The following is a 14,101-nucleotide window of genomic DNA, read 5'->3' on the forward strand; positions in this document are numbered from 1 at the left end:
TCACTTGGCTGGCCATCCCTTGTTGGAGAGGGGGGCTGGAAAAACAAGGTTTATTCTTTCTCCTCCTGCAAAATGTGGGCTGAAGCATTAGGTGAAAGCTTGAGGGGATTCTAAATCTTCATCACACTCCTGAGATGTTAAGATTTGCATTGTGTCCTCCTGGTCCCCGGCATTCCCACAGCAACCTGGGCATGTGGGAGAAGTCCAGGGTTTAGGTGTTTTGGGGCAGAAAGCTGGAGAATCTATAGGGATAGAAAATTGTGACATTCAGTTAAACAGGGCAAGTGGACCTGGGTCCTGGTGCCTCTTGCTGCTCTTGCCCCTATCGCAAGCAGTGACAGAAAAAAAGTAGACAAAAACTTTACAGGACAATGTCAGTATCTTTTTTTCCAAGACTAATAATCACAGTAATACTATGACTGTGCTGGCATAGGATGTGGCTCTTAGTGAGGACCAGAGTGGGTTACAGGCAGCACCCATGACATTTGGCAGCATGGTGCAAACCTCTTTCTACAGAGGCACTGACAGCCTTGCTCCTGCTAATGATGGACCTTCATTAGCTCCATCCTATGCCTGCACTCATTAATCCTGACTTGTGCCAGGATCCTTAAGCCAGAGTGGCACAGGGACCCTGCACCCAGCCATGTGGCTCTGTGTGCTCAATGCCTGTAGTGAAGAGCTGCAAGATCCATCTGCAGCCAACTCAGGTTCTCAAATCTGCTCTGCACCCTCCATGGCATCAGGGATGAGGGGCAGCTGTCTGGGAGAGGTGTGGCAGCAAGAGAAGGGGGGAAACTCCCCAATCAGGTGTTTTGGGGAAGACTGGTGGGTCCCTGCCTAGGAGACAGCACCTTGCCCAGTGCCCAAGGAATGTCCTCCAGCTCCTGTGGTGACCCGTTGGCTCCAAAAATGTAAAGGGCACTCTCGGACCTGGGAAACAATGGCTGCAGATAGGGGCTATCCAAGCGGGTTGTGGCCGCTGCTTAAGGAGTGTTAGTCAAACAGCAGGCTGAAAAGGCTCACGGGAAGCAATTTAAATATTCCTTCGTACAAAAGGCTGTCGCATCCTAGCAGAGGCAGGCTGCTGACTGACAGCTTTAGTGCACAAGTGTACATGGATGAGGGAGAGGCTGAATCAGGGCAATATCCTGGAGAATTTTTCTCCCCCCACTTTATTCTGGATCCTAACGTCATTTTTCACAAGCTGCATGTTTACTGCAGTAACATACCTGGGATGTTCTAGCACATCATGTACTTTTTGTTAGAGAGCAGATGTCCATTAAAGTGGTTTACCAACAGAATAAATCAACACTTCCAGAATACTAGCTGCTTTCCAAGTGAATTCACTCGATAATTGTTATTTATATAGCATGATTACTATTTATACAACTAAAATATCACTCTATCCAAGGGATGGCAAGCAGCAACTGTAGTTTTTGTACTTGTCATTAAGCACGGTAGTCGTCTAGCGGGCAGAACACAGATACTTGGGACTTTTCCTGGCTTTGCGGCAGGCACGCTGTGTCAGGCTTTGGCTGCCCGCCGCCGTTTCCGCATACAATAGATGCGTTTAATACATTCTTTGTGGGACAGGTGTCAGGCTTCCTCTCGTGAAGCACTTTGGCTGTGGCACAAGAGGTAAATAAGAGCAGTGTTGATAATGAAAATATGCCATTAATACATTTCCAATAAAAAACTACAAGCAGCATTTAATCTGCAATCTGTTATCAATAATTTTATTACGGCAGTTACTGTGGTCTAATAAAAAAGCACTTTCTCTTCTTTATTGGGTAAGTGCCAAAACGTTTATGCTTTATTCTCTGGCCATTAACCTTTATTCTGTAGCCATTAGCTTAGCCATTTGTGTTAACAGTCTGTTGAATAACATTCAAGTAGGAATTTATATTCAATCCATTATTTACTCTGAAACCCAAAAATAATACCTTCTTATGCCTGTATTGTATATCCATATTGCAACTTGTTAAGCGTTATATCCTACTGATGATAACTCTTATAGGATGTGGATTTTTCTTACTGTGAATGATTTTCTGGCATATAAATAAAACTGTAGTTAACATAGTAATATTTTGAAAATAAAGCCTGAAATTCCTAGCTGAAAAGAGATATTTCTCACAACATGTATGAAATTCATAATAACTACATTTCAGAAGTTTGTCCTTTTTTATGGATCAGTTCCCGTGTCACACCTTTACATGAACTCCGTTGTGCTGAAATAAGCCATGCTGCTTTCCAGCTCTACATCAGGGGTTGAGGGTTTAGGTCATAAGGTCTGACATCCCTCTATCCTTTCTTTCTCTTTTACTGGAGGGAAAAAAAAAAAAAAAAAGAAATAATTATTTGATAATTTAACAATAATCAAAATGCTTTCTTTTCTTTGAGGCATTTTCTTGCTAGCTTTCGGCCATTTCTGGCTCTCCACCTGAAACTGCTACTTCTCTGAGTAAGTGGCTTTTAGAGCCATGCTTTTGAAGCACATCTTTTAAAAGAACTCACCAGCCTCAGCAAGTGGAAAGCAAAGCACAAGCATGAAACACTTGATTCCTGCCCATCAGCTGAATACAGGAGGAATCATGGGTTTCTTATTAGGATGTAGTATCTCAACCTCACAGAACCCTATTTTTTTGTTTCCAGACAAAAGCATTAGTCTTCTGGCTGGAGACTGACATTTGGTAAAAGCCTTTCAAGGTCTTCCCATAAACTCTTGCAATGAAGAGGTGGTAGTAGCAGTATTTTTAATGATGAGGAAGGTCGGCTTACCGAGCGTATGCTCTGCTGCCGTACATGTACTTGAGGCTGCTTTGGTCTTTTTGGTCCTGATAAACTAGCAGTAAACGTTAAGAAATTAGTTTGATGGCTGGAATTTGTTTTTTCTCCTTTCTGCTCAATAGGAACTGGAGGCCGCTCTTCACAGGGATGATGTGGAGTTTATCAGTGACCTGATCGCCTGCCTTCTTCAAGGTTGCTATCAGCGCAGAGACATCACGTGAGTTACCTCTCTCTATGGCTTAAGCCCTTTGCAAGGGGAGCTAATTAACACAGTCATGGGGATGTTTCACAGCTTTAGAGTGATGACATGGCAATGAGTGGCAGCCACCAGCAATCAGGCCAGATGTTTTATCAAGTGGAAGGGAATTTCAGCTCTTCTTGGGTTGAGTTGCAGGTTTTCAATTTTACAGACTCACTGTTAAGCAAACTTTTTTGTTGAGACCCTGTGAATTCTGTTTCATGCTCTGTTGTAGCACTAGAGCGTATGGTGAACATCCTCACTGGCTGTTACACTCTGCACTCTGGTCAAATTAATGATATCACAGTAAGTCTTTAAATCATCACGTATTATTTTAACATTTTATATGTACTACACAGAATAAAACTTGCTGCTCTGCAGCCACCTCACTTGCATGGAAGATCCCATGGCAGTTCAAAAGGACAATTGTAATTTTTCGCTTAGAAATAAGAGGAGCATTGGAATCATTCAGTTGAATCATTCAGTTGAAGCATGCTGGGAAGTGATTTGACATGTTCTCCTGATGTTTCAACATTCAGAGACACTTTTTTAGTGTCCACCAAGTTAGCCTCACAAACTGAAACATCTGTAGAATGTCATTCTTCGGAGGATCACCAGTTATAACAAAGGCTTGTTGCAGTGTGTTTTATTTGTTCTTCTGTGAATCATGTTAATAGCAAAGCATAACTATGGAGACAAAGACTGCTTGGCATAATTTGAAGTTGTTTAGAAGAGGTGTTAAGCAATCCTGCACCCTAAGATTCCCATTTTGTACAGAGGCTTAGATTGGTAGGTCCTTGCATTGAAAGCTCTATTTCTAGTTAACTGATTATGTTCAATGAAATTTGTGTAGTTTGTTTTAATATATGTGTCTGCCACTTAAACAGGTTCTCTTGCACTGCTGGGCTGACATTCAGCATAAGTATTAGGACATGAACAAGGCAGCTGCACTGCATTTACTGTTGCTGATTGAAACTGATGTGATGAGAAGCTTGACTGTTAAGGGACTGCAACTGTGTGTACCTCCTTCATCAAAATAGCCATACAGCAATATAATTTTGCTTATAAACATGCAGCAAGTTTGTTTCTTCATACCATAAACGCCATAAAGTACTGGCTTGAGTGTTTTGCCCACCTTAACCTTGTAGAAGCAGTGGAAGATTTGTCTTTGATAAAGGTCATAAATTCAACATTGTGAGGTTTTCCTAAACTCTCCAGATCTAAGATTCTCCACTTAGCAATAGCTCTGTTCAGTTTCGTCCATTTTCTCAGCTGTTTCAACTAGCAAAATCCAGGGATGAATCACGGCTGAGTCGTTGGGCATTGGCAAGTTGTCTGGGGAAGGTTACATGTGGACACATGCATACACACTCAAGCACAGCTACGTGATGCACCTGGCAGCTCAACAATGTGTAGTTATTCGGCATTGCATGTAGGTTCCACTTTGTGCCTGTGTAAATACAGCTTTGATTAGCTCCAAGATGCAAAAGCTGTGAGGAGGCAATGTCATTGCAGAAGGGAGAGCTGGTAACCCAACTGTGGTTTTGGCAGCCCAGTCAGGTTGCGTTGGTACTTACGTAGCTGTTTCTGTGTGTCTGTCTGTGTATGAGCATTGCGGTAGGAAACGGTTGAATGCAAAACCATTTAGTGAAATTGTGAGAACTTAACACCTCACCTGAGAGAGAAACAAGCTGTACCCTTTCTATAGCGCCTCCCATAGAATGAGGCTACCTTGTGGGCAGGGGAATACCAACAAAAGTCTTTTCTGATGAGGAGATGAGGGAAAAGAGCACAGTGGGAGCAGCTTGCTGGACATGGCTGAAGGAATAGATCAGGAAAATGGCCTGGAGCCACTGGCATGTTACAGAGGTGGGTCCTGAAGCACTGCAGAAGAAGAGGGAAGGCTACTTGGAAATGGAAGGAAAGGTGCTGTATGCAGAAGGATGTCACAAAGGAAGAAGCATCATGATGTAGTCTAAATATGGAGATCTGTAGATAAATGAGAATAAAACTGATAGCTTGGGTACATTTCTCAGAAACAAGTTTGCCCCAGTGTTTGTTTCACACTTCCAAACCAGATGTGGAATATTTATCCAAAATGAACGTGTGTTTTTTGAAGTCTAAAATCCTCCTTGTTCCTTACACATTTGTTTCCAACACCTTTGTTCTCTCTAACCTGAGTTCAGCAGGCACAGGCCTTGGCTAAGGCACAGCTTCTCTACTGTACCTAGTTTGTTCCCAGTTAGTGGTAAGGATTTGAGCCTCTCATTCATTTTTTGAGTGCTTGGTGGACATAGACATGCAAATGTAAGAGGCAGATTTTGTGTAGAGTTTAGACTGGGCTTTTCACAATGGGACAGGACTTCATATTTTTCTGTTGCAGACAGAAAGTAGCTATCTGTCTCACATGGGAAAAATGACCAGTTTCACATGCCATAACAGTGGCGTTACAGCAGCGATTTCTTCAGTTGTCTGAGCTCCATGTCCCCATGCCAAAGCTGTGAGCTGTTAATCTTTAGGTTGCAGACTTCGCTCCCTGTTGTGCCATGGAGAGGAAGGTGGGAGCTTGTTTTCATCCTTGTTCTTGGGCTGGAGCACTGCAGCTCAAGCCCAAGATGGTTCGTATAACTTAATATAAAACATAGTTCACCTACCTCTCTGAGGGGCTTTGAGGTTCAATTAGTTTTGTATTGTGTATTACCTCTTTGATGGCCAAAATGTTATCTGTCTATGCTTGCTCACAGTCTGAGAGTAGCTTGCAGTTCTTAGCACATCTGTTTTGATGGCGTGCAGAACTTGCGGCAGAGCTGGGCTGCCTGGCTTTAATCATGCATCATAGAGGGGTATAAAACTGTCACATACCTTTGCTAATTATAATGTGCTCTCAAGTAATTTTGGAAATGGAACCTAGCTGAGAGCCCTTTTAATGCACAATTTTACATACTCTAGCTTGATTTGCTTGTTATTCTTTGGCGGGCGGGGGTGGAAAGAGACTAATACTTTTGTAGGGTTCTGTGATCCTTGGTTTTGAAGTAGAGCAACTTTACCTTGGCTTTGATATTATTTATGACAGACTTTTTTTTTTAAAAAAAAAAAAAGAATTATATACAAAAGAGAACCTGTTTTTTTACACTGCTTGATGACTAAAGAGTGTTGAATGACTGGTAGCTTAAGACTTTATTTGCGTTATGGGTATCTGTATTTAACTACAGAGACTGCTTACAGGGATACCACATGATCTTCTCCAAACTCTTATTTATCATAACATATCATAGCTGTTAGGAACACTCCTCATTGATCCCGTTCTTGCCATGTTAAGCACTGTAGAAATACAGAACAAAGAAATGGAAGTCTGCATTTCTGGCTTCCAGCATTGATAGCAATGACCCCGTAGCTGTCCTTGCCTAGCACCAGATAGTCTGAGCACTTCGCCAGGACAGTTTCCCCATTCCTCCCTTCTTTTTGCTCAGAATGCTTTTGTGATGTGATCTCTAGCTTTTGTTGTTTTATAAATACCCTTCATAGTGTTCATATACTGTATTATCCATACCACCTAACTATTAACAATGCAGTAACTGAATCCTTGAAGCTTTTTGTTTGATTTCTCTGCCTGGTTTTATGCTATAGGCACTGTTTGGTTTGATGCTGGTGAGGTTACCCATAGATTTTCCGTTCCTCTAGCTTTGTGCTGAGGCCTTGAAATGTCTGTTTTCTTTTAATTGTTTCAAAATACAACTGCCTGGAAAGTGGGGAGTGATGAGGGAGAAAACCCTTCACAGAATTTTGGGTTTATAAAAAATAAATAAATAAAAGTTAAGCAGCTTGAAAAAATACTGGTGCTTGCTTCAGGTTCTCTCTGATATAAATTGGGCAGCTGCATAGTCCCTAGGGGCTGCGACTTTAATTCCAGCAGGAAATGTCACTTGATGACTTGTATCAAGACAGGAAGATCAGAGCTTCAGCTAACGACAACAGCCGCAGCAGGAGCCTTCTGCAGCTGTTTTTAAGTAAGAAGTGATGGTGTGACATGGATGTGTACACTCAAGTTAAATAATGCCGAAGAGCTCCTGCTGTTCAGCATTTCTTTGGGTGAAACTCATTCTTCACTGCTCTGTTACTGCATTTTTGTTATTTTTCTAATGTGATGGCATAGGAAGTTTCGATGACTTTATCATATTTCTCATTGGGAGATGTTTTGTGTGCTTCCATTGTCTCTTGAAAAACATTTTAATGGCTTTTTCTTATAACATTTTAATTTTTATTTTTTCAACATGGATAAGTGAGGAGGAACAAAAACAATATCTCTGCTATTGCCTGTGCCCCATGAGACTATTTTTTTCTTATACCTCAGGAGACTGGTCCATCACTGTAGCTGAAAACTAACTATCTAATTGAACTCTGTGGCACCACAGACAGCATTGGCTTCCTTAGGTACCTCGATTATTTTTTTTTTCTTGTTGTTTCTTTCCTTAATGTGCTGGAATTTTTTTTCCCTGAGTGGATAATCTGTTTTGTGCCCACCTTAAGTTCTTTCTGGATCTGTAAACTAACCCTGGAGTCTTTGGCTTATAGTTTGCACCTGTTTATTTCAAGCTGCTTAATTATTTGTTGTTTATTTGTTTCATACCCTTACTGGTGGCATTGAGAAATACTGTTACTAACCAAGAATACTGCTTCTGTTCTTATTTTCTGATGCTTGGTCTGTAATCACTTATTTGAGCTTTCATCAGAATGAGATAAATCTGAAATCTTCTAACTCATAGGGGCAGAATGTCCATTTCTGAGGGCTGCGTTTAACGTCTCTGAGTATTTAACTTCTTGCTTCTGCTATGTCCATCCTTGTCCTTTATTCTGTGTGGACTGTGTCTTTACAGGCTACTTGGGGTTTATTCATGTTTTGGTAAAAGTGCCCTTAGTAAAACGCTTAACATGTTGAAATTGCCCTTCTGCACATGACTGTGTGAGCTGTGTCCTTTTAGGACTGCTGTATGTTGGTCTGGTCCAGGAGATAAAGTTGCAGGTCAAGGAAAGCTGGCAAACCAGTGCCAAATTTTCAGTCTTGTGAATACTGTGGTGAATATGGCTGCAGGAATAGCTAAGCCAAGGGAGCAAGACCATCTGAATGAATTCAACACTTCAGTCCATGCCGTAACATATGGGACAGCCAGTCTAAGCTCAGTCGCAGCAGACCTGGGGACCACCACCTTTCAGAAAGAGATTTAACAGCTGCCACTTGCGTTTGTGCCAGTGACCTTGGTTATAACACCTGTTTCAATGGCCCAGCCGCAAAGCACCTCACTAACTCGGAATCATATTCATGAATGCCAAGTGAATATCAACAAGATCAGCATTATTTACTGTCTGACTTTTAAGAAGCGCTGCTGTGCATACATCATGGAGATCGGTGGATGGCCTCTGGAATCAACCCAGTATCATCGGTGCAGGAGATACCGTGAGGGGGCAAGGGAGATGAAGTGGCTACATTGCTCATCTTGAATCTAATATTAATATTTATTATAATAATAGCCAAGGTGAGCCTTTTAAAGGGTAAAAAGTGAAAATGAGGCAGCTGGCAGGTGTTGGGAAAGGAAGGATGAGATTACAGCAGTAAAATAACACGGTCATTCAGAGATTAATGAGAAGCACAGTGGAATAAAATTATAGAGTTCAAGTATAAATAAAGCTAAGTAAATGTCTTTGATTCTCAGATGGATAAAATGAATCTTTGAAGAAGAATTTGAAGAAAAGTTGGTAGCAGGTTCTGGAATTACTATTCCATAGGTGTGGTACAGCATAAGGAATGAAAATGATGGAAGAAAAAGAGAATGAGTAAGCTGTGCTGTTATTGTCAGGGCAGATGGATGACAGACAAATAGATTGGATAGCTGGAGAGAGGGAGTTATGCAAAACATTGACAGGGAGGAAGAGGTGGCTAAACTTAAAAGGATGAATAGAGAACATCCAGTGAAAGATCTTGGAAATGGCAATGATGTCATCTTGCCTATGTCAGAGTTCAAAATATGAAATGGACAGCTGTATTTTTAAGTTATTGATGTTGCAAACCAAGTACTCTGGAGAGGAGGAAGAAAGCAATGATGAAGAAAGAAAGTGAGAAGGCAAGTGAAAACATTGTCTCCTTTGAAGGAAGAAGACAAAGAGTGATGGAGATAGGGGGACAGGATGTGGAAGTTCTCTCCATGTGGAACCTTTGCCCTCACTTTTGAGACTTGCGTCCCGAGACAGTCATGGTCCAAACCACATGTGCAGGATTTTTGCTCCAGCACGGTTGCAGGCCACATCCCAGCACCTCGGCCACGTTCAGAAACCAGTCTTTAGTACAAGAGTGAATATCGGAGAAGTTCTGAAATTATTTTTTGGGAGGCTTTTAGCCCCAGTGAGCTTGATGAAGAGCTGTGGTGGCTGCTGGCCAGCTGCTAAAGCCACTATAATGATTTGGTGTTGTCACGTCAGTCTCTGTTCTAAGTCACCTATACCTTTAGTTTTGATCTCATCTTACCTTTTATCCTTCCTCAGTTCCCTTCTGGCTCAACTGGTGTAGTAGCTTAAACTTCGGAGAAGAGGAAAAACCTTTTCTGAAATAAATCCTGAAAGGAACTTCTTTAGGACCTATTTATTTATGTTTAAAAGCTTGGTTTTATCCATTGCCCCCAAAAACTTGTGATCTCTAGGGCTGGTTCTAAGCAATGAATTTGACAAGCTTGTTTGCTTCAAGGCAACCCCACACTGGATATTTTTTGCCTCAGACGATACTCTCTTCTCCCACATGAATCATATCTTTCTATGAGCAGCAAGGCACTTAAGGTCTTGTTTTGTATGGATTTTTGCCATAATACACGCATGTGTCTTATTTCCCCATCATCATCAAGACAATAACTCTAGCTTCTTCCCCACAGTGCTCCTCATCACTGTAATACCCTCAGGTCCTCTCTACAGCCCCTAAACAATCGGAAAAGCTTATGGCACAGCAATGCTCTTGTGTTTCCTTATGGCTATGAATTGGGAGCATGCTTTCTGTTGATGGGCACTAAGAATGAACAATGCAGCATTAAGCTGGCTTCACTTTTCTTCAAGGATCCAGGAATGAATAGTAAATAATGATCCTCTTCCAGTCTGAATGTGGGGCATAGTGAGCCTCATTCCTATTTGCTCTTTTAGAATATAGGAGATGTATTTGGGTCTTTTGTAAGTTAATCAGCTCCAGCTCCCAAGGGCTGATCTGCTTCTCTTCAGAAAGAGTATCACCATCAAATAACAGTAGTAGAAAGAAAGAAAGAAAGAAGTGTGTGGATGAAAACGGGCAAGCACGGATTGAAGCCTGGTTAGATTCAGGTGAAGGTAATTGATGAGGGAAGCAAAATGCCATCACAGACCAACCAAAGCTGTTGCTATCTTACCAGGTCAGCTCACAAGGTGAAAGTTGGGCTATGGGTATGTTCCTTTATTCTGTTCATTCCTCCTGAGACAGACTACTATGGCTCGATCATCATTTTGTCATGTATGGAGTGGCTTGTTGTTGGGCATACCCTGTGTGTCTGGTTGTCGAGGTTGCACAGAGCAAGACACAAAACAAGGTGTGTGTGGGGAAACTCCGTGCTTTAAGAGTCAAAGTGTGCACATGGAGGCAGCATGTGGCAAGAGCAGAGCCCACAGCCGCGGTTCTCACACTTCATAAAGGACCAAGCGTCTTTTCCAGGTCAGATCCCTATGTGGTGGCTGTGCACCTAGTGTGCATGAACCAAAGTATTCCTTAGCAGAGCCCTTCAAAGCATCTTACCAGGCCTCTTAGCCCACACCAGTGTCACCCAAATCCCCCCCCTCCCTGCCCCCACTCTGATTGACAAGTTGGCTTCCCCCATGGTACTTATTTCCCTCTTGAGCACCCAGATCCTCTTCTCTCCGTTTTTATTTTATCTAACAACCTGTAACTAGTTCTTGGGTTAGTTAATAAATAGTCCTAACACTGGTTCTTTTTGTTTTCCTTTTTGATCCTTCAAGAGATTGCCTTTTGTTATTCAAAGCTGAAGGTACTTGACACAGAAGAAATGCAGAAGCCCTTAGGCTTCAAACACTGTCTGTCTGGGTGGTTGTGAGATTGTTATGCCCAGAGGTGATTCCCATTCTCAGTTTCTGATAAGCCTTGGGGAAGAACCAGGCAGAGAAGAATGCAGGTCTCTGAATTCCTGAGGGGTGATGGGAGGCATCCATCCATGTGGGGACTGGAGGAGTTTCACCTGAATCTGTGGTGGGGGAAAAGGTACCTCTCTTATGTTAAGTTGTGCTCAGAAATGCCCAGGTCAGATGGTTTTGTTTTGAGGCCCAGGAATTGCTCCTTGAGCCCAAGAACTGACCCTGGGAACTGCTGTGTCTCAGATTTATTGCCTCATGAGCCTATGCTCTGAGGAGAACCTAGGTTCTTTGCTTTTCCATTCAATCTAAAAAGTGACATAATTTAGTGAAACTTTTAAGACTATCAGTGTCATCAAGCACAAGCCTGCTGTAAAATCTCCAGTTTGGCATCAGTATTGCTTAATCTTCTCTTGGTGATCTTACACTTTACCAGGGGTCCAGCTGTGCCCTGCAGATCAGTGCATTCCTCCTTCAGCTGGCTCTCCTACTCTGCATCTCTGTCTTGTGCATCAGCACCACCAACTTCTGTACTGAGCATCATGACATCATGTTACCATTATTTTCCTGTTCTTCAGTACTAGCATACACTCCAAGGCCTTCAGGATGCACCTTCATGTTGGCTCTTAGGCTCAAGAGCTCTCTTCTGCCACCTGCCATTCTGCCATTGCCAGTGGCGTCTGTTGATCATTTTCTGGTTTTTGAGTCTGACAGAAAACTCTGCATGTCGAGGTCTCAGGCGATTCTTACCACTTCATCTGAACATACTATCAGGGTAAAAGATGTGACTCAACAACTCCCTAGGCTGGTAAGGACCTCAGACTATTACCCACTATTGGTTCTTCATGTTGGCAGTGAAGAGGTAGCAAAGGGAAGCCTAAAGGCAATCAAAAGGGATATCAAAGCCTTGGGTCAGTTGGTTGAAGGATCAGGTGCTCAGGCAGTGTTTTCTTCAATCCTTTCAGTAGCAGGCAAGAATAGAGAATGGAACAGTCAGACCCAGCTGATCAACACGTGGCTCTGAGGCTGGTGTCATCAGTGGAACTCTGGGTTTCTTGGCCATGGGGTGGTCTGTTCTTCACCAGGTCTACTGACATCCAATGTGATGCACCTCTCTCAGAAGGGGAAAAGGGTGTTTGCTCAGGAGCTAGCAGGGCTGATTGATAGAGATTTAAACTAGATCAGAAGAGGAAAGGGGACAGTACCAGGCCAGTCAGTAATGAGCAGCAGGATGGCACACCAAAGCTCGAGGAGCTGCATGATATTGAGATTCTTCAGACTGCACCACGAGGTGATGAGCACAATGAACCACACTTGAAGTGCTTCTATGCTAATGCGTGCAGCACAAGGAAAAAGCAAGATGAACTAGAAGCCTTGGCCCAGTCCCAGGGATACGATATCATTGGCATTAGCGAAACCTGGTGGGATGAATCCTGTGACCAGTGTGCCATGATGGATAGCTACAGGCTATTCAGAAGGGATAGGCAGAGTAGGAGAGATGGGGGATGACACTGTATGTAGCGAAGCGGCTGGAATGCATGGAGCCGCCGGTTGGCAACAGGAAAGTTGAGAGCCTCTGGGTAAGGATTAAGGGTCAGACAAAGCGGATGTCATTGTGGGTATCTACTATAGGCCACCCGGCCAGGATGATTATACTGATGAGTTATTCTTTAAGAAACTAAGGGAAGCCTCTAAGTCATGGGCCCCTGTCTTATGGGGGACTTCAACTTGCCAGATGTTAACTGGGAATATCATACAGCTGGTACAAACAGGTGCAGAAGATTCCTAAACCATCTGGATGATAACTTCTTGGTACAAGTACTACGGGAACCAACCAGGAAAGGTGCCTTCCTAGATTTGCTACTCCTAACAGAGAGGGTCTCGTCGGTGAAATGTCAATTGGCAGTTGCCTTGGCCTCAGTGACCACAAAGCAGTCAGGTTTAAAATCTATACTAATGGGAGGAAAACTGCCAGCAAGACCTCAACTCTAGATATGAGGAGAGCAGACTTCAGGCTGCTCAGAGAACTACTCAGTAAGGTCCCCTGGAAAAAAACTTTTGAAGGTGTGGGGGTGCATCAGTGTTCGCTGCTTTTTTTAAGTGCCACCTATTAAAAGCACAGGCCAGGCAATTTCGTTATGTCAGAAGTCAAGCAGAAGAGGCAAAAAGCCATCTTGGCTGATCAGGGATCTTGTTCTTGAACTATGGTGAAAAAAGAAAGTATGTGGTTAGTGGAAGCAAGGTCAGGCATCATGGGAGGACTACAGAGATGCAGCTCACCACTGTAGGAAGGAAATTTGCACAGCTAAAGCTCAATTAGAATTGAATCTGGCCAGTACTGTGAGGGACAATAAAAAGGGCTTTTAAAAATATGTTAATGGCAAAAGGCAAACCAGAAATAACATTGGCCCATTACTCAATGAGCATGGTCACCTCATAAACAAGGAGACAAATCTGAGACGTTTAATGCTTTCTTTGCTTTTGTCTTCAACATCTGGAGACGTCCCAGATGAGTGGAAGCTGGTGAAGGTTGTTCCAATCTACAAGAAAGGCAACAGGGATGACCCTGGCAACTACAGACTTGTCAGGCTCGCTTCCATGCTTGGCAAAATAATGGAAAAGATTATTCTGGGAGTTATGGAAAAATACTTGAATGACAATGCTGTCATTGGTCCCAGCCAGCATAGGTTCATGAGGGAAAAGTCTTGCTTGACCAACTTAATTTCTTTCTATGACAAGACTGCCCACGTAGCTGACCAAGGGAAGCCTGTCCATGTATCCCCCCACAGTATCACAGGCCAACTTGACACCAGACTTTCTTCAGGCACGAAACAGAGAGATTTTCATTTCTGTCTTTGATTTATCACAGGTGCCTGGGGTGAGATAACCTCTTTCCTTGGTCCTTTCCTCCTTGGACATTACGTGTGATGG

The 14,101-nt window shown here is 42.9% G+C and overlaps 1 protein-coding gene across 2 annotated transcripts in view; it reads left to right on the plus strand.

Annotated features, from left to right (window-relative positions):
- The window catches only part of LOC102088970 (chromatin remodeling regulator CECR2), a 106,607-nt gene that overhangs the window by 48,991 nt on the left and 43,515 nt on the right, over positions 1 to 14,101 (plus strand). For both annotated transcript variants that reach the window (XM_065036791.1, XM_065036798.1), the window contains exon 2: positions 2,910 to 3,004. In XM_065036791.1, coding sequence (XP_064892863.1) covers positions 2,910 to 3,004 — 95 coding nt within the window. The remainder of the gene's footprint in view (positions 1 to 2,909; positions 3,005 to 14,101) is intronic.

The sequence above is a fragment of the Columba livia genome, chromosome 1 (assembly GCF_036013475.1).
Source record: "Columba livia isolate bColLiv1 breed racing homer chromosome 1, bColLiv1.pat.W.v2, whole genome shotgun sequence".
Taxonomy (NCBI): domain Eukaryota; kingdom Metazoa; phylum Chordata; class Aves; order Columbiformes; family Columbidae; genus Columba; species Columba livia.